General features: G+C 38.0%; 2 protein-coding genes across 6 annotated transcripts in view; one reads left to right on the top strand and one right to left on the bottom strand.

Annotated features, from left to right (window-relative positions):
* TNNI3K (TNNI3 interacting kinase) overlaps window positions 1-16,442 on the bottom strand; it is a 315,373-nt gene that overhangs the window by 57,282 nt on the left and 241,649 nt on the right. The gene's annotated exons all lie outside the window — the stretch shown is intronic.
* On the top strand, window positions 1,083-15,473 carry LRRC53 (leucine rich repeat containing 53). The gene is given in 6 exon segments (XM_027580841.2): window positions 1,083-1,317; window positions 3,631-4,446; window positions 9,900-10,427; window positions 13,126-14,465; window positions 14,467-15,289; window positions 15,292-15,473. Coding segments are annotated over 6 exon segments (3,852 nt in total). The 5' UTR covers window positions 1,083-1,154.

Below are 16,442 nucleotides of genomic sequence, written 5' to 3'. Positions count from 1 at the left end.
TGAATGAATGACAGAATTCATGATTCTATGTTTTATTTACATTTTATTTAATTCTCAAACTATGTTATTATATAAGTAGAGTATTTTTATTATAATGTGCTTCAAGTGTTTTTCCCCCTAAATCAATCAGGGAAACAAACAAACAAACAAAAAATAAAATATATTGGGGAAAAATATAAATAAATGGGCTTTTTGGAATATTATATCCAAATGATGTTAACATTTCATTGGAGGGCTGAAAAAGCATAAAAATAATGGTGAAATTTAACATTTATTAAACACTTAGAGCATTCCATTTACTTTTTACAATATACTCTATAATGTAGGCATCTGTTACTATTTCCATTTTAAACATGAAAAGGTAAAAAAATAAGAAAAAATAAATAATTTACCTAAGATACTATGTTCAGTAAATAGCAGAGCTTAATTCAAAGCTAGGTAGAGCTTATGATCTTGGTGCTCCTCCAGACTCCCTCTCTAAGTATGGCATCTAAATCTGCAAAAAATAATTCGTTTGTACTTATGTAAGACGCAGTGCCTGAGATTAACTTCTGCAAACTAGAAAGAAACTAGACAGTTAAAAGATGTGAGGTTAAATATGAAATAGCTATGTAACTTTAAATGGTTTATGAACCATTCCAAATTTCAGTCTTTCAGCCTCCAATTGAGTTGCAGAATTAAAAGAATTAAATAAGATAATGTATGTGCAAAAGCTCAACAAGCTGTACGTATTTTACAGAGTATTTTAAATTTTTTAAGATTATTTATTTATTTATTTGACAGAGAGAGAGAGACAGCGAGAGAGGGAACACAAGCAGGGGGAGTGGGAGAGGGAGAGGCAGGCTCCCGCTGAGCAGGGAGCCCAATGCGGGGTTCGATCCCAGGACCCCGGGATCATGACCCGAGCCGAAGGCAGACGCTTAACGACTGAGCCACCCAGGTTCCCCAAGGAATTTAATTTTTAAATAAACTATTCTAATGGGTGTGCTCTGGATGAGCTCTCTAAATTTATGGTCAAATGCTTTAGAAGTTTGGTTTAGATTATATACAAATTAAGAATTCTAGCTATTTATCTGGAATCTTGTGAAAACCCAAGGTGCTCACTAAATAGCAGAAATCACCCAAATGCCTCATGAGCTGAAAATACTGAAATCATGGATAATGAATGCCAACATCATGATGTGCCTTGTCGTCTCCTTTCAGGTGGATGGCTCATGCTCTTTGCCATCGTGTTACGGCTGGTGGCAGCTTGTCCTGCGTCATGTGTGGTGTGCACCAGAGATGTAACCCTCTGTCACCAGCTAACCTATATAGTAGGTAATAAAACCAATAGCTCTAAAAAGCAGTGTTAAGTGTATCTGGCAAATTCGTTGCCATGGCTTTCATCATGCTGAGGGCTCTCTGGACTCAGCCTGAGAGAGGTAAACTTTCAAAGAGCAAGGCTTTCACAGTGATGAGAGACTGATAACATTATTTTATTTTATTTTTCCTGTTCCTGGTGGTTTCAACCAAAACTATGTTAAGACCTTCAGAGGTGACTGAGATATTTTGCTATTACAAAAGAATACTACCATTTCATGCAAACACACACTTTTTTTTTAATAAAAGAAAAAAAGTAAATCACTTTGATTATATTTTTGTCCATACTTTGTGCAGTTTTGAACCCTACCACTTGCTGGAAACAATATCAATGAATCAGAAACCTGAACTGCAATTGTTCAGCATTAGTAAGATTAAGTGATGTACTAGCAAAACAGATTATTATCAAAGTGCATCTAATTTTGAAAGTCTAGTCTTTTTTTATTGGTGGTAAATGAGCTGTAGAAATGCTAACAAGATACACTGCCTGTATTCATTACATATTGCTTGCTTAAGTCAACAATTTAATAAGACACCTTATTAACAAATTTGAGGAGAATGTGATTTACATCCTGATATCCAAGAAGAGATAAACAAGCTATAAGCTCTGCCAATGGAAAATTTTCAGAAACAAGTCTGAGTTAAGTTGGAGTGAAAGAAGATGATTTCATTTCTAAAATCCTATGACTCTATGAAAATTAAGAGATAGTAGTTATTATCATCCCTGACAGGAGAGAGACAGTTTCAAGGCTAGTTCGTTGTACACTGTTTCCAATTAGTATTGAAAATACTTAAACACTAAACTCCTACCCTCTCAAATAGATTTCCCAACGTCACTACATTTTTTTCTGATCAGAGATAGCTGATGTCTGTAAGAAACATTGCAGCACCTCTGTATCTTCCTTCTCATTTACAGAATGCCACATTCACGAAGTTAAATTTCATAAACACAGAGTAGTAGATGGATGACTTGTGAGTGGGCTTCTGTCTATTCCTAGATAAGAAGTAATTGACAGAATCAATAGCCTGCTCCCTCAGAGTCGACAAATCCCTAGAGAACTAGGGATCCATAAAAATAAAACTCCCTTAACCCATAGCAAAAACAATATTGAGAGAAACAAAATGCTAAACCGGCCAGAACTAATAGAATTCAAATAATCAGTGATAAATACTAAACAGAAACACACACACACACACACACACACACACACACCATGATTTAAGCTTGTTTGTGCTGTAGAGATGGAAGCAATTCTTCCAAAAGAAGGCACTGTGAAAATCCTTTTTTTTAATATTTTTAAAATCTCTTTGTTTCGGCAGTATAGTCTGGATTTCCTAAAGGGACTGTGATTTGCTCCCCTCATGGTTGATTGTTCTAATATCACCTGTAGACCTCCCAGGGACAATGGACTCTTCCATCTTTATGACACTGTCATTTGCAGTCAAAACAATTTTAGCATGATAAAGATGTGTTACAATAACTCCTGATTATAATACATCTTTATTGAGTTAAAATGCTTTGATTTCTAATGACAGAGCAGTGATAGCTCTGAGGTGATTATGGTGAAGGGATTTAACAGTTGGAAGCCCTGAGTACCACCTGTCATCACATGATGTACTTCATTGGAGGGAACGGATATTAGAGAGGAGGCCAAGATGGCCCAGACTATAATGAGAACCCCACTGACAGATCCTCAGGTCATCTGGAGAGAATGTAGATCCTTACCAAGTTGCCAACATTTAGCCTGGAGCTAAAAAGCAGAAACCCAACCCTCCTTCTCACTCCTCCCACCCAACTTATACCTTTAGGTTTGAGAGAAAAGATGACTGACTTCACAGCATTAATATGCACTGCTAGTGGAAAACTGGCTAGGAATCGCAGACACAGGCGTGGCTCGTGGGCGAACCTGTCTCGGGCCGGCAGGGCTGCAGCGGGTCAGTACACGGGATGCCTAAAAAGCCACCTTCAAAGAAAAAACATCCCTGGTGATCATTCCAAACAATGAATTAACTCTGACATCGAAAGGAACAGATGGGTTTATGTTTCTCAAATAAACATGTCATAGAAACAAAGAACATAAAAATCCATCATTCTGATAAAAAGCCAGCTTCCCCTTCAACTGAGAAATCAGGGAATTATTTTCATTTTGTTTCTTGTTCTTACCCAGGTGGTAAGATTGCTCAGAGGGCGTGGAGTATCTTTGCTGTCCACCGTACCCCCCTCCTACTTGTGTGTATCTCGCTTCTAGTCTGTGCTTTTCTTCCCCACAGCAGCCCCTGTGACCACGAGGGTTTTAATCATCACCGATGGATACCTCGCCTCTATAGGGAGCACAAATCTGTCCCTCTTGTTTAATCTTGCCTTGCTCTCCTTGAGCAGAAATGGCATCGAGGATGTTCGGGAAGATGCCCTGCACGGCCTCTCAAAGTTGCGGACATTGTTGCTGGAGCACAACCAAATATCCAGCTCTTCACTCACTGATCGTACCTTCAGCAAGCTTCACGGTCTGCAGGTGCTGGTGCTTAGCAATAATGCTCTGCGCACCCTGCGAGGCTCCTGGTTCCGGAACACCAAGGGCCTGACCCGGCTCCAACTGGATGGGAATCAGATCACTAATCTGACAGGCAGTTCTTTTGGAGGCACGAAGCTGCACAGTCTTAGGCATCTGGATTTATCTAACAATTTTATTTCCTACATTGGGAAAGATGCCTTCCAGCCCCTGCCTCAACTGCAGGAAGTGGACCTTTCTCGAAATAGGTTGGCCCACATGCCGGATGTCTTCACTCCACTGAAGCAGCTAATCCTTCTGAGTTTAGATAAGAACCAGTGGAGCTGCTCTTGTGATCTCTATCCCCTTGCCCGGTTTTTAAGAAACTATGTTAAGTCTTCTGCTCGCATGCTCAGGAATGCCAGGGACCTAAGGTGTCAGCCATCGGCCACAGCTGCGGGCACTGCAAAGAGTGTGCTAAAGCTGTCTGAGACCAACTGTGATTCCAAGGTTTCCAACGTCACTCTGGTTCTAAAGGACAGAAGTCCCCTCCTCCCAGGGCAGGATGTGGCCCTGCTGACTGTCCTTGGCTTTGCAGGTATGCCAGGGAGAAGTGTGCCCAGCTCATCTCCGCGTTACTAAAATACACTAAATGATGCTTTTCCCAGGCAGGTTGGGGAAATTTTCCAAGGCTTGAGGAAGGGAGAGGTTGTGAGTAGATGTGGGAGGATGTTGACTGACCTGGCCCAGCTTGCAAGAATTTCCTGTTGCAGAGAAGCTGTCTAACAGAGGAAAGGGTCTTGGACCAGAATTCAAGTACTCTAGTCTTGGTGTAATAACCACTGTAATCCTGAGTCAGTTACCTTGCCATTTAGACTTCAGTTTTCTTGTCTGTAATGCAGGAATATTATCTATATTTCATCAATCATCCATTTGCCATGGAGTACTGGGACATTCATTAAAACACTAGAAATTGGGATTAAAAAGTGATGAGACATTGTCTCTTTCCTCAAGATACTTCTGTGTGCACTTCTGTGGTATAGTAAGAATCAGTGGGCTTAACCAGGTGCACGAGGAGTTGATATTATGGCAATCACATGCATCCTGCTCTATAGTGGTTGTATAGCACAGTGATTAAATGTATGAGCTCTGCAATCAGATTACCCAGGTTTGAATCCTGGCTACCTCTTACTTGCTGTGTGACCTTGGGCAAGTTATTTAATCTCCCTGTGCCTTGCTTTCCGCCTATTTGGGAGTTTTGAATTCTTGTAAGATTTCTGTTTATCAACTCATTCATAAACTTGGCCCATACCTCCCCAGACTGACTAAGGAGAAGATAATTTTCAACTCTTTAATTTTTCTACAGTAGTTTAAACATTTCTTGACTATGCATCATTGTTACCTCTCACTGGATGAATCATACAAAGTGATACCTAGTATCATTAGTCAAAGACCAAATATACATGAGATTCCTTGAGTTATCTAGCTGGATGTATGTTTTCCTTCTATGTTTACAGTGCATGGTGAAATCCTTTGGGCTTGTGGGTAACCATGGTGATGAGGTGTGTGTGTGTGTGTGTGTGTGTGTGTGTGTGTGTGTGTGTGTGTGTGTGTTGGGGGGGTGGGGTGCCCCAAAGCTAGAAAACCAGAGGCTTGCAAATGACATCCAGGACTGAACTGATGTATTTTGAATATGTGCTATAAATAATTATTCTATAGCAGGTTTGCCGTGAAACCTGAACATCAGATTTTTAACTCCTGACAGTTACACTTTTAATCAGAATAGATAGAGAGCAGCGTCAGGTCTAAACAATGGAACTACCATCGGCAATAATCAAATTCAGTTGGAAGTGAATTAATATCCTCTCGGAAAGATAAATTATTTTAAAAACCTGTGTAACCATGTCAGTAATTATATGTGTTAAGAAATAATTTACCATAAAAGACAAAAGCAAATAAGGGCAGGGAGTTTTACTTTAAATGTACTAGAGTACTAGAACTCAAGTGCTAGTTCTACGGAATAATTAATAGCTATTCCAATAAAAACATACACAGATGCACAGTGAACAACATGTTGTGGGGTTCAAATAGATTTGGGTAATGCTGGATTAAACAAAGTGAAATAGGCTTCTTTAATTGCAGCATTTTTCTCATTGCCTTTCAGTTTCTAATGAGCATTACGAATCCTTAAGAGGAAGATACAATTGGAGTGTTTCTCAAATTTATTTAACCATTGACTCTTTTTTCACAGAGGATTTCGTTAAATTAGTGTTTTATAGGGCATCATTTTGGAAATATTACAATAGACTAATTTTCAGCATCTTCTAGGTATTTTCTATATCTATTTTCAGAAAAAAAATTTACTAACAACTTACATTAGTGTAGAGATGGGTATAAATTCTGGAAGATTCAAAGGTTTTGTCAAAATAATAGGAAGCTTATTGTGCATGGACAAATTCTGATAAGTTATAACTATGATTACACACATGTTAAGTTATAATGTGTGAAAGTATCATTATATACCTCTCATTAAGTGATTGTTAAAGATGCTGTTTTTAGGAAATATTTGTCTTTAAAAAGATCTGACCATATAATTTATTCTACTAAGATTTTACTCCTTCGGAAGTAAAAATGTAGTTAATAATCTATACCTGTAGATGGTGGGGAAAAGACTTAGAATTATAATTTGACCCCTGATTTCCTTTCCTTCTTTGGCTATAGCTAAATCCTCACAATTCCAGGGACTATAAATAATCATATTCAGTGAATTTAAAACCAATAAGTGGTTATTTGGCATTAAATGCTAACATCTTAAAACCTCATATTCTGGGCGCCTGGGTGGCTCAGTTGGTTAAGCGACTGCCTTCGGGTCAGGTCATGATCCTGGAGTCCCGGGATCGAGTCCCACATCGGGCTCCCTGCTCAGCGGGGAGTCTGCTTCTCCCTCTGACCCTCTTCCCTCTCATGCTCTCTATCTCTCATTCTCTCTCTCTCAAATAAATAAATAAAATCTTAAAAAAAAACACCTCATATTCTGTGAATTGGTTGATGAAAAGAGAAAGATTTCATGAAGCTGTAACATTTCCAACAAGGACTTATCATTAAATTTGCTTTTTGCTGTTGTTGTTTTTCCAACTCAGAAAGATTGTCAGAACACTTTTTAAAAATAGCAACAATGCCCATGGCAATGAAAATTCAACCATCTTCTTAATAGCACATTCAGCCTGCCTACAAGCTTCATTTGCTGCTTTTTGCTCTCTGCACTAATAGAAAGTGACCATACCTGAGTGGTAATGTGGTGCAGACATAGTTCTAGCATCAACAGCAGGAGAATGAGTGGTTCCTTGCCATTTAGACACAATTAGAGGAGAAATTTTACCCTATAATCAGATTATGCCTACTCTCATTTCAATGGCTGATGCATGTGTTTAAGAAAATTTAGGTCTTTCTTTCCTTTATTATTTGGCTTAGTAACTGCATCAGCCATATGACATATTCTCTTAATGATTTTATTTTTTGGACTCCTCTCCCCCGCCCCCCCACCCCCCGTGCCAGCTGAGTCTTCTAGGACCTAATAGGGCAATATTGAACTGAAACAACAGCAGTAGCAATCATAACCATAAACCACAATGACGAAACACTGTGTTAAATGTCACATATATTATCTCATTTAATTACCAGTCGTATTAATCATCCCTGTTTGATAAGGGAGGAAAAATAAGGCTCAGAGAGGTTAGAAAACTTGCCCAAGGAAAGTGTCAGAACAAAGCTTTGAATCCTGAGTTTTCTTACTCCCTGTAAGACATATGGAGGGTTTCTAAAATTTTATTATTTTCATATGTTTTTAATATTTTAAAGCCACAAGTCTTGTTTGGAATTACTAGGCAATAAAATGTCTGATCTAAGTTTTGCTACTACTTTTTTTTTTATTGCTCTTTATTTAAAAACATAACCAGATGGACCTTGGTGTTTATATTGTCTGGTTGTTATTCAGTCTGAAAATAAACATTGGAAGTATATAATAAGCAAAAGTGCTACTAACTTTTTAAAAATATATCTTTAATAGAGATTAAATTATTTCAAAATGTGATAACACTAAAAGTATATTGTAAAAAAAAATTAAAGTGGGGCTTATAAGACCTCAAGATCTGGTAAACTATGCAAAGGTTGAATTTTTTTTTTTTTTTTACCAGAGAATGCTATTCACTTTGGGTAATCTTCATCTTTAACAGAAAAATGAAGCAATCATGCCTGACACTTTCTTTTCTTTCAAGTTCAAAAAATATCATCACGTTTTCATTAAAGTTGTTTGCAGTGGAGGGAACCAGGCATGGTGCAGTCAATCAAAAAGTCTAAAATGCTGACATCATCTCTTTCACTGTCCTCATTTCCAGAGTCAGGAAACTGAGTTCTCCGGGGGAACTGACTTGCCTAAGGTCACACAGCAATTTATGGTCAGAGCTGGCCTTAGAAAATGGGGCTCCTAACTTAGTTGATACTGATGCCATGTCTTCCCCACCACCATTTTGGGGATTTGTAAGATTGGACCACTCAGTGCATTCATTATTAGAACTCATAAACAGAATCCGTTCTGTTTATTTAAGAATATTCAGTAAACATTTCTGGTGTGCCTGTGCCAGACTTGAGGGTACTGGAGATACAATGTCAAACAAGACTGAAAAGTTCCATTTCCTCTCAGTGCTTAATTCTAGCAGGGGAAGACAGACAGTGAACAAACAAGCAGGTAAGTGAACACAATATTTTTATACTGTTATAAGGGCTAAGAGAAAAGGAAATGACTGTGACAGAGAGGGAGTTGGGGTATAACTCAAGAGACTTTGGTTTGAACATCTAGGTGGTTGAGCATGCCATTTGTCAAGATGGGAAACACTGAAGTAGAAACAGGTTAGACTCTGCATGTGAGTTTCAGAAACACTGCCCTCTATAATTTTATTCATAGGACAAGCTATATGTACATAGAACATGAAAGGACAGTTCCAGACAGTCTGAGATTAGATGTCAGTCATTGTTTTGTGGGAGTTTTGCAAGATGGAAAAAACAGCAAAGGTATCAAGAAATTTAGAGGTACTGATTTAGTTTTTAAAGGATAAATTTCAAAAAAAAATAAATTTCAAATAAGCAGAGATAGAGAAAGCACAAGTCACTGAGTCACTAAGGGCATACACAAAAGCTTAGAAATACTTTAAGACTAATGAATTGAAGAGTTTGAAACATAATGTTTTAATAATGAAAAATGAAAAATTAGGCAAAGAAGGAAGGTTATGGCCAGACGGCACTGAGTCTTGGATGCCCAGGAGTTTGGCCTTGATGCTAATAGGAAGTCAACGACTTTTTCTGAGGTAGGGGGTGAATCTTTAGGGATGATAAAAATACAACAATAGGAGGAGGTTACGGTATATGGAAATTTCAGGGTATGTACTAAATGTAGTCTACTTTAATTCACTATGGGATTAAGAAATAGGAAACTTGGTTTCCTATAGGCAGAAGAAGAATTTTATTTTATTTTATTTTTTTTTAAATTTTATTTATTTATTTGAGAGAGAGAGAATGAGAGATAGAGAGCACGAAAGGGAAGAGGGTCAGAGGGAGAAGCAGACTCCCTGCCGAGCAGGGAGCCCGATGTGGGACTCGATCCCGGGATTCCAGGATCATGACCTGAGCCGAAGGCAGTCGCTTAACCAACTGAGCCACCCAGGTGCCCCAGAAGAAGAATTTTAATGCAAGAATTATTTTATCCTGAATGAATCTCAGTCCATGAACAAAAAAACCTTTTTTTCTACCAAAGGCATTCCAGATGGTATTTTTCTTATAATTTTTAATAGCTACAAAGAGAGATCCAAATTAACAAACAGAACAATGTTGATTAAATAGCCTCTGTCTGGACTGATATTTTTCTCCATGGTGATAGACTTCCCAGCAATTCTGATGCCCTTTAAACCATTAACCTTGATATTTGTGGATTTTACATTTGGTGATTTATATGTTTCTTCCTTTGATGTTATCTTTTAATGGTCTCTCTATTTGTCACAGGAGCTGTTGGTCTCACTTGCCTAGGTTTAGTTGTATTTAACTGGAAACTCCAACAAGGCAAAGCAAATGAACACACATCAGAAAACCTTTGTTGCAGAACCTTCGATGAATCCCTGCGTGCTCATGAGGCAAGAAATTACCACGCTAAGGGATACTGTAACTGCCACTTAACTCAGGAAAACGAGATAAAGGTCATGTCCATTGTGGGGTCCAGAAAGGAAATGCCGCTTTTACAGGAAAACAGCCATCAAGCAGCACTGGCCTCTGAGTCCACAGCCCTTGACGGATCATTTAGAAACCTGAAAGGTAAAGACCATGGGGCAGATAGCACTTTCTTCTGCTTTGGTGGCAGATTGCTGCAGTCAGGATGTTCAGAGCCTCCTGGGAATATGGCAGCTTTTAATGAAGCAGGCTTACTTACAAGATATTGTCCAAAGAGAGTTAGAAAGTTAAGGAATCATAAGCCTGGGGAAGTCCAACCTCAAATTCTGCCACAGCATGTAACAAGAACAATAGGGGAGTTGCCTTGTTTTAGAAAATCCCACTCTGTTTAAATTCCTCTGAAAGGCATAATCTCCTTTAATTTTCTCAACAGTAGAATGCTCTAAAAATCATTGTGTAGCACCACTCTATCCTTCTTCTAAAGACACTAGATCTGTGTGTGTGTGTGTGTGTGTGTGTATGTGCGTGTGTGTGTGTGTGTTTGGGGTAAGGTGTAGATGAGGACTCTGCCACCCTCAGGAGCTAAGAGTATCTTATGCCTGTTGGAAAGTGAATTTTGTGACCCAACACCTAACAAGTTTCTTTTTTTTTTTTTTTAAAGAAAAGAAGGCTTTTAAATAGCAATATGCTGTTAAGATTTATGGGAGGCTGAGTATCGGCTTTTATTCCAACATCCTTTGAGCTCTAATGCCAATTCTGCAGTAAGGAACCTTCTCAGAGCATGACATGTTAGAAGAATGGGCCTTCTAATGCTAGTGATTCATTTCAGGAATGATGTCAAGACACACACTTTGCTTGCTGAGCTGTCAGGGATGATAACTTCCCAGTCCAGGGAAAGTCAGGACTTAATTCATTGTCCCATGTTGGGAGCCAAGTGAATCTGGCCGTGACATCTACCCACTGTACATGGGCAATGTCAATATTTAGGCAGAGGCAATGAATTAAATGTCTTCCTTTTCCTTCCTGAATAGTAAGGTGATGCTTTCAGGCTCAGCAGTGAAAACTTTGACAGCTCTGTAAAGAGGTTCCTGTCATTTATTTGAATTGGTTTACAATAAGCAGAGCTTTCTCTCAGAATGTGAATGGTGGAGGTACTGCACCAAGAAATTCTCACCATGGGGATATGGCCCTTAAGATGGATTTGGGGACAATTGGAAAATAATGAAACTGTATGTTATTTCATGTGTGGCATAAGGCAGGATACGAATTTATTCCATTGCATTCCCCAGACTCCAGTTCTTACTAGTTTCTGGGGACTGATGATTTGACTCAAGAGAGGAATAGTCAAGAAAAAAAAATCTGCCATAGAAACCAGATCAGACTGGCTTTATTTTAGAAAGAAATAAGCACTTACCCTTTCAATAGAGTCACACCTAGGGCAGATGTTTAGCTTTGTCCAATGCCTTAACTTTTCTGTGGGAAACTCTTATACTGAAGGGAATGTTGTCTCTTAACCATTTAAAACCCAGTCAGTTGTTTCACACAGAGAACACATTTGTTTGTCAAATCAATACATTTACTTTTAAGAAAGACTTGAAATTCTGCTACATGTCAGGCATTGTACTGGAGATGGAGAGGACAGGTATTGGAGGACAAAACAACCAAGGCCACATCTGCTTTAGAGCAGAAGTCAGTAAGAGTCAGTGTCACTCTGATTATGTTTTCAAACTTGGAAACACAGAATCACAGTATTTCAGGAGTAGGGGAGATTTAGAGATGATCTAGTCCAATAATTCTGAATATTTATCTTTGAGTCACAGAACTCTCTTAGAATCCGGTAAAAGCTAAAATTCTTTCCGCAGAATAATTTTATACCCATATAAAATTCCTATCTAAGTCTTATCTCTTGATACCTATTGAGTAAGCAGCTTCTCCAAGGTTCCCCAGAAAGTTGAAGGCAAATCTTAAGAGTTAGATGCTAGTGTGAAGCTTAGCTCACGTCTTCCTTTCTATCTCTGGACAGAAATACCCCTTTCTTCCTTGGGATAAAACAAACAATTTCAGAAGACAAGAACACTGCTATGATGTAATTTTAAACCTAATATGCATTGTCTTTAAGAGGATAGGGTTTAGTGTCAGAGAGACCTGGGTCAAGTTCTGCCCATATCATTAGTGGACATGTGATGGGGGGGAAAGCATTTCACCTCTTTAAGCATCTTTCCTCATCTGTAAAAGGGATAGGACAAAAGGACTTGTCCAGTGGATCAGATCTCTTATGAATATTAAATGAGATAATGAAGGTACAGTACTTAGCACAGTGCCTGGCTCTTAGTAGATGCTTAATTAATGGTAAAGGTTACTATTATTTTTGTCATTAGTATTATTTAACAGGTATCATTAATATCAAATTAACATGTACCATTTAAAATTCACAGAGATTCCTGCAATACAGATGAGCCATATTACAAAATACTCATTCATTTAACAAATATTTAATTAATCCTATATTAAGTGATGGGAAATAAAACAGGTATGGTCTCTGATAAAGCCAGTAGTATCACAGGTATTTCTTTTTTGTTGTTGAGGGTATCTTGTGTTTGAAACCTAAACACTACCCAATATAGTATCATGTTCTTCCTAATATTTAGTTCCAGCTGGGAAATTAATGCAGAAAAAAAAAATCACAATTTTTTTAGATAGATATTTATTCATATTTAAATATGAATTTGTTATTCATATTTAAAGATATTAGATATTATTCATATTTAAAGCTAACTCAACCGACAACTAATGTAAAGATGTACAACTATGAATGTTTTTATTTCTAATTCTGTAACTTTCAAATCAGCATCACAACGGATTAGGATGTGGCCATAAAGAGTAGCTTTGTAAACACACTGAACTGCCCAAAGTCTTTTGTGGGTTTGGTTAAAAATTAGGAAGTATTCAAGAATTGCCATAATCAGAGGAATCATTTTTGCACCTTTCATTAGATTTCTAAGCAACTGTTTGGTTGGGGTAATAAAACTCAGCTCAGTCCTAAATTTCTGCATTTCTTGTTCAGCAGATATCAACAGTGACAAATTTAGTAGAAGATATGCAACATCCGCTTCAATGTTGGCAAGAGAAAGTTTTGAAAAACATTTAACAAATGAATCATGGCAGCCTCCGATAGAAAAAAAAGACAATGGCTTACAACCTCACAGGCAGAGACATTTTATTATAGGCTCATCATCCAAGCCTTGTGAGCCCAAGGAACACTGTGTACAAAAGATCTTACAAAAACATAGATCAGAATATGATGATCCTCATGGACTGTTAAGATGGAGCGGGCCTAGCTATTTTCAGCCAAACAATTCTCTTATCTGTAAGTATGTGCCCTGTGATCAATTTCAAGATTACGTGGAAGAAAAGAAGTCAAATTGTCAGGAACGTTCAAAGGCCAAGAAAGAGCAAATCCAAATTAACAGTGCAATAGAAAAATTCCTTATGAGTGAGGACAACACGGAGTTATCAAGGTTATCGACAAAAATCAAAAAAACATATTCCCCTAAGAGGGTTAGCTTCTGTGATCCCGATTTAGTAGAAAAAAATAGTTTGGTGATGTCATCTAAAACATCAACCCCCTGGAAACAGCAGAAAAATCAAAGTAGCCACCTGACCAACTTGGATCTCAAAAAATGTGGCAATCCTCAGGAGGGAAACAAAGGAAGAAAATGGCCTACTGATCCACAGATTCTGAAAAAGAAGAGAACCTATCAATCTGACCTCAAAGGGAAAATTAAAAAGCCAAATTCAAGGGTAAAATTAAACGCACACCCTTTTAGAAAAGTCAAAGTCCATCCAGAAAAATCCTTGCCAGATCTCCCAAAGAAATGTAAACAAGCATTGTTACTGCCGAATAAATTACCTAAGGCTTCTCAGAGAGAAGCCAATATAAACCTTGTGTCCTCTGCAGATTTTCCCCAACAGCCAGAGAGTAACAACTATGTTAAACTCACTTCAGAGAGTATGCCTCTCAACCACGCTCCAAAGCAGACCCCATTTTTTTACCAAAAAAACACTAAAAAGACTCTTCTGCTCAGTGCTAATGACTTACCTGTAGTCACCCAGAGCTCCAGGGAAGGCAACTCTCACCCTAATGGCCTCATTCCTGATAGCAATTCATCAACACTGCCTCTGCCCACACCCATCATAGCTGAACACAGGTATTCAAGCTCTCAATTTGCAACTGAGGGAACGGTAGGTGCAGCTCCCCTTGCATTGGAAGTGCATAGGTCTTTACCAGCTATTTGGGAAAACATAGAAAGTGATGTTTTACCACCCAGCATTTCCAGGGGGTCTACTGACCAAGAGGCAACAGAGCCCACTGAGCACATGGAGCAGGACAACTCAAAGACTGGTTGAGCCAAATAAGTTTTCTTTGTCCCTGGGGAATCAAACACACCTACACATTGTAGGTGTCCACAAGACTGACACCTATAAGGAACATACTTTAAATCAAAATGAAACTTTAAAACATGTAGAGCAACACTCAAGTCATGAACAACTTGCTAATGAGGAAAAAATGTTAATGACCAAATGGAGAATACCACATCAAACTGTGGAAGGTTGTATCATGGATGAGGGAAATGATGTAGGAATAAAACTTCCTCAGTCAGAAACTGAGGATTCCTCTCTCATTTCCCCTGAGACACAAGCCACGGGCGACCTAACGTTGATGAAGACAAACTCTATCCCATACCAAAATAGAACAGAGATTCCCAAAGAAATCAGTACTTCTCTTAGCACTCAAGCCTTTTGGAATCTAACTAATAGCAGCAAAGGAGAAACTGACGGCACAAATGCATTGCCCATAGATGATGGCACCGGAACACTATAGATACAGATATTAGGGAAAGAAAATAAAAAAATGCCGCAGGAAAACAAGGCAGATTCTAGGCCATTAATTAGGACTGCACAGATGACCTTAAAAGGCAGCAGAAAAGAAACGCAGCAAACTTGGGAAAATGGAGAAAGTGAAAAACATATGTTGTATGATTCAAGCTCTGCTGAGGCTACTATTACAGCAAAGGATTTGAGTATCACATGTTCCCCTGAAGCTGAAAATAGACCTTCTCGTAGCGAAATAGATCTTCGAGTTAACTGTAATATGCAAGATTTAGGCGAAGTTCAAAATACTCAACCAGATAAAGATAACAGTGTACATAAAGAAGGTGCAGGGACAGTGGGACACAGCAAGTGCTTTCCTCCTTACCAGAATTAAAAGACATTAGTTTTGAGGCAAAAAATAAGATGCCTCTAATTCCTAGAAGAATAAATGAAGCTGTAAACTCTGCTCCAAAACCTACACTGTATCCACCATCTGCCGATTATGCTGACCCATCACCTTTAGAGGCAGAACTCAACTAATAATCATTTTCTATTTTAGCTTTCTTCAAAAGGACACACAAACACCTCCTAGTCTTTGCAGGTATTCCAAATGCATTATTTTGGAGGAAAATTCCTCAGTAACTCTCTGTTATCAGTGAAATAAAAGTACATGACTGAGTATAATGCAAAAATCAAAGATGGAGCCACAAGATAGGTTTGACAAAATTAACTGAGTTTGCGTCTCTAAGGAATGGAAAAATGGAAAAGAAAAGTTTTGCCTAGTTCTGGAAAAGAAAGCAAACATTAAAAAAAAAAGCCTTAAGCAAATGAAAGATTAAATAAGAAAAAAAGTACTTGAATAGATTTACCCTTGATGTTTATTTTATGGAAATTACTATACACATCTCAATTAGTGGTATTACAATATTGCTTTCTACAAAGATGATTATATATTCATATTTGTGCCTGATCTGTTTTCCTAATTATGGTATGAAAATAAAAATTGAGCTTTGTTTGTTAACTGTAGTCTAGCTGATATGCATATTGGTATATTTCAACCATTTGCAACTGCTCTGTTGACAATTATCCTAGATCTTAAGTATTGAGTTTTTTAAAACCTGTTATTTCTCTAAGAGAAAAAATTAAGGATTTCCAGGGGTTGTAGGCTATTTCTGTAAAACCTGTAAAATCCTCTAAATCCACTAGGTGGGGATCTCGGCTTCAATCATTTTAGAAGAAAAAATGGGGCTTCACATCGACACAATGGGTCCTGAACAAAGGGAATTTTAACACGCTTTATTGCCAATTGTTATTAACTTAAGATTTTGAAAACTAAATAACCTATTAGTATGTAAGCTTTCAAGGTTTGCTCTCTTGAGTTTAGCACGTCACTATTGTTTGGTGTGAGTACTCTTCCTTGTGCACAGGAATTAAATGTCCTTATAAATATGACATTTAAAAGCAATAGTAGAATAAGCATCTCTCATTCAAAGCCATACTTAGTGGAAA

The sequence above is a fragment of the Zalophus californianus genome, chromosome 4 (assembly GCF_009762305.2).
Source record: "Zalophus californianus isolate mZalCal1 chromosome 4, mZalCal1.pri.v2, whole genome shotgun sequence".
NCBI classification, from domain to species: domain Eukaryota; kingdom Metazoa; phylum Chordata; class Mammalia; order Carnivora; family Otariidae; genus Zalophus; species Zalophus californianus.
Note: the sequence above shows the minus strand (reverse complement) of the source record. Positions and strands in the feature narration are given on the sequence as shown.